Here is a 3,079-nt window from a genome sequence, read left to right as displayed (position 1 = left end):
TAGCACATCCTTAACAGTTAAGTAAAATAAAAGTGGATTGCCTAATATAAATAAAAGTAGATTGCCTAATTACACTACATGTTTATTTTATTATTAGTACTATAAATATACATTTATTATTTGAATTAAAAACTGTTTCATGTTACTAGAGTTAAAAAAGAGAATGACCTGGCAGTGCACCGGTATTAAATATGATGACACTGGCTTCAACAAAAACATCATTGAAAACTACAGCTGATAGAGAGAAAGCTATTGAAGAATCATTCGTACATCACACTTCCATCCAAATTTGTACAATCACACTTTAACGCTTCTCAAGATTGCAAAAGAAACCACACAATATTGAAGTTGCACAAAAATAATTAAGATAAAAATAATTAAAAATAAAGGTAGATAGAATCATAAAATGAATCCAGAAAAGACGTTGATGAAAATAACATGCCAAGAAAAAAACAAAGCAAGAAAAGCACACGGTAGAGAAGTGGGAAAAAAAAAAGGAAACAAGCCAATGCAACACTTCAAAGTGGTATGCAATAATACCGGAAATTGGAATGAAATGAAAATATGAATAAAAACATAACAAGAATCGTTGTGAGAATGTCACTACCCCGAATACGGGTAATAGTCCTTTCCCGACCAACGAGAGACTCGTAGGTCGGGGAAGAAATCCTCAGCATCAATTTTTTCTTCTCACCCCACCCTTATTAGCTAGCTTCAGAGGAGGCCGGGGGTCGTGGGCGATGTAGAACGCTGGTTGGTGACGAATTGGAAGTCGACAACCTCAAGACCTCGGCCAAGGGCCCTCCCATTGGGGCGACCGCATTAGTCCCCCATGTAACCCCCCAGTTTAACTGATGTTTGTCCCTTTCATTACCACCCCCCTCTAGTTGACTAGTACTAGTGTTATCCCCATCACCGGTGCCAAGCTTCAACGAGAAGTCAGACGACGGGTTCCCATTCCCGGGCATCGAGATCGACAAGTTAGTAGTGGTGGCCGTGTCATGAAGTGGCTTAGGAGGCCAATCGTTAAAGAAGTGGCGTAGCGTCCTCCCACTACCCAGATCATCATCGAAAGGGGCCTTAGCGCTCGCAAATTGCGAGTCCGGGAGAGGCCTAGAAGCATCACAATGAAGGCAAAGTTAGAGGAACAAGAAAAGTTGGTGTAACATTAATAAGGAAGGTTTAGATGAGAAAGGGGCATAGAAACAAGTGGTTAGGGGTGATTGTTGGCCTATTCTGAAAATACGAAAACCAAGGGTCCTACCAATATGATATAATGGTGGGTCTGAGACACGCTCCATGAAACAGTAGGAATCAAAAGCGAATTCATTTAGGGGACGGGACCCTTCTATCAAACAAAGGATGCAAAAGTTGTTTGAAAATAACAAACCAATTGATGCCTTGTATCATTGTATATCAAGTTTTGGGGACTTTCTTCCTTTTGGGGAACAAGGATTCCACTATTATAGTTTCTATCTTCAAGTACCATCACTTACTCCTACACTTCAAAACGCCAGTTTCTCCATTTATTGTAACTATATTACACTAATCCTATGTTCAAAACTAGGAGTGAGCAGCACAAATCCTATTTAAAAAACCAATCTTGATTTCTAATAAAACAGCAAAGAACAGATTAGCAAACAAATTTGGACTTATATTCAAAATAAAAAAAAAAGCTATCTTGATTTAATTTGAAGAAGGGAATGAGGTGATTGATTACCTAGGAAGAAGATCGGAGGAATGAGAAGGGACGGAGAGTGTGAATTGAGGAGGGGCAGGTTGCCTGGTGGCGGCGTAGGGAGAGGTGGCGGATGTGGGATTTTCCACAGGCTTTCTTGAACGGTTTCTGCCGCGGTGCATGTGGCGCTCACAGTATTTTTGGCCGGCCACCACGTCCCTCGAGCACCGCCACTTCTTGCCGTCGGTCCGCCTGCATCTTCCCGGCTCCGGATCCATCGCCGCCCGCCCCCAATACCCAGACTGCAACACTGAAGAAGCCATTCCTCTATTTTAGATCTCAAACAACCCCAAATTCAAGAACCATATTTTCAGTCATATCAAATCAAGAAAAAAGTAAAATAAATAAATAGTGGAAACAGAGCAGGATAATTCAAGAAAACAGAAAATCAGACTCTGCCCAATCCAAAGCTCTTTCCTTTTCACACAATACCAAGAGAGAGAGGGATGGGGTTGACTTACAAGAAGGCTGGAAATGGGGATAATAGTGATAAAATGGGGAAGCGATGAGGCTTTTCTTGACGAGATGAACAAGTTCAGGAGGAATATCAGCTCCGGCACTCATATGTCTGAAAATCAAGGCCTGAAGCTCCAGTTCCTGCCATTGAGAGGAGCTGAAATAGCTCTCCATCCCTGACAAATGGAGTATTTTAGAACAAAGCGGGTAAGTATGTTGAATCTTTGAAGCTAAAAAATCAAGAAAGCTCCTTTATTTTTTCCAACAGCAGGGTGAGAGAGAGAGAAAGAGAGAGTACTGGGACTGGGGCTGGGGATTCTAGTTGTATGATCAGAAAGAAATGCTGACAGATTTCTGTTGGGCTCAGAGAGAAACAAAGGGAGTGCAGAAGACGTTGGTTGAGAGTGATGATCTCGCCATTGCTTCAGATCCAAGTCCATGAGAAGATTCTAAGAGTGGTGGAATTCTTTAGTAAATTTTGTATTGGTTTGGTGAGGAGTATGGAGAAAAAAGTTGGTACAGAGACTTTCGCTTCTCACTCACTGTTATATGTCCTTTGATCATTTCATGTTTTGGGAGTACTAATTTGGCAGATAGCAGCAGGGTATGCTCAATTAGAGCATCTCAGTGGACGGATGTCCCACTCGGACATCCACTAGGACATCCCGAAAACACTTTCCGCCACGTCACTAGGACTTCCCATCCCACTGCCACGTCACTAGGGCATCCCTACACAATCCGCCCTTCCCATCGCCCTTCCCACTAGGACTTCTCGCAATAAAAAAAATCACAAATTCACAAATAAAACAATTTATGTTTACGGAAATAAAATTTCAACACGAATACGAACGGGAAAAATTAACAACTTCATTTAAAACAAACATA

General features: G+C 41.6%; 1 protein-coding gene across 1 annotated transcript; it reads right to left on the bottom strand.

The window, feature by feature from the left end:
* Nucleotides 1-407: 407 nt before the first annotated feature.
* On the bottom strand, nucleotides 408-2,749 carry LOC121762628 (growth-regulating factor 3-like). Its single transcript, XM_042158584.1, has 4 exons — nucleotides 2,493-2,749; nucleotides 2,200-2,370; nucleotides 1,721-1,988; nucleotides 408-1,113 (listed from the first exon to the last, which is right to left on the bottom strand). Exons 1-4 carry the CDS (start codon nucleotides 2,632-2,634, stop codon nucleotides 705-707), a joined length of 990 nt encoding a protein of 329 aa, XP_042014518.1. The 5' UTR covers nucleotides 2,635-2,749; the 3' UTR covers nucleotides 408-704.
* Between the last annotated feature and the right edge of the window lie 330 nt (nucleotides 2,750-3,079).

The sequence above is a fragment of the Salvia splendens genome, chromosome 13 (assembly GCF_004379255.2).
Source record: "Salvia splendens isolate huo1 chromosome 13, SspV2, whole genome shotgun sequence".
Taxonomy (NCBI): Eukaryota; Viridiplantae; Streptophyta; class Magnoliopsida; order Lamiales; family Lamiaceae; genus Salvia; species Salvia splendens.
Note: the sequence above shows the minus strand (reverse complement) of the source record. Positions and strands in the feature narration are given on the sequence as shown.

Excerpts from the sequence above, each read along its gene's own strand:
- LOC121762628 (XM_042158584.1), bottom strand. The coding sequence starts at position 2,634 with ATGGACTTGGATCTGAAGCAATGGCGAGATCATCACTCTCAACCAACG. Across the intron at positions 2,371-2,492 it reads AATCCCCAGCCCCAGTCCCA|GGATGGAGAGCTATTTCAGC; the intron begins GTACTCTCTCTT and ends TCCATTTGTCAG. Across the intron at positions 1,989-2,199 it reads TCCCCATTTCCAGCCTTCTT|TGTTGCAGTCTGGGTATTGG; the intron begins GTAAGTCAACCC and ends TGGCTTCTTCAG.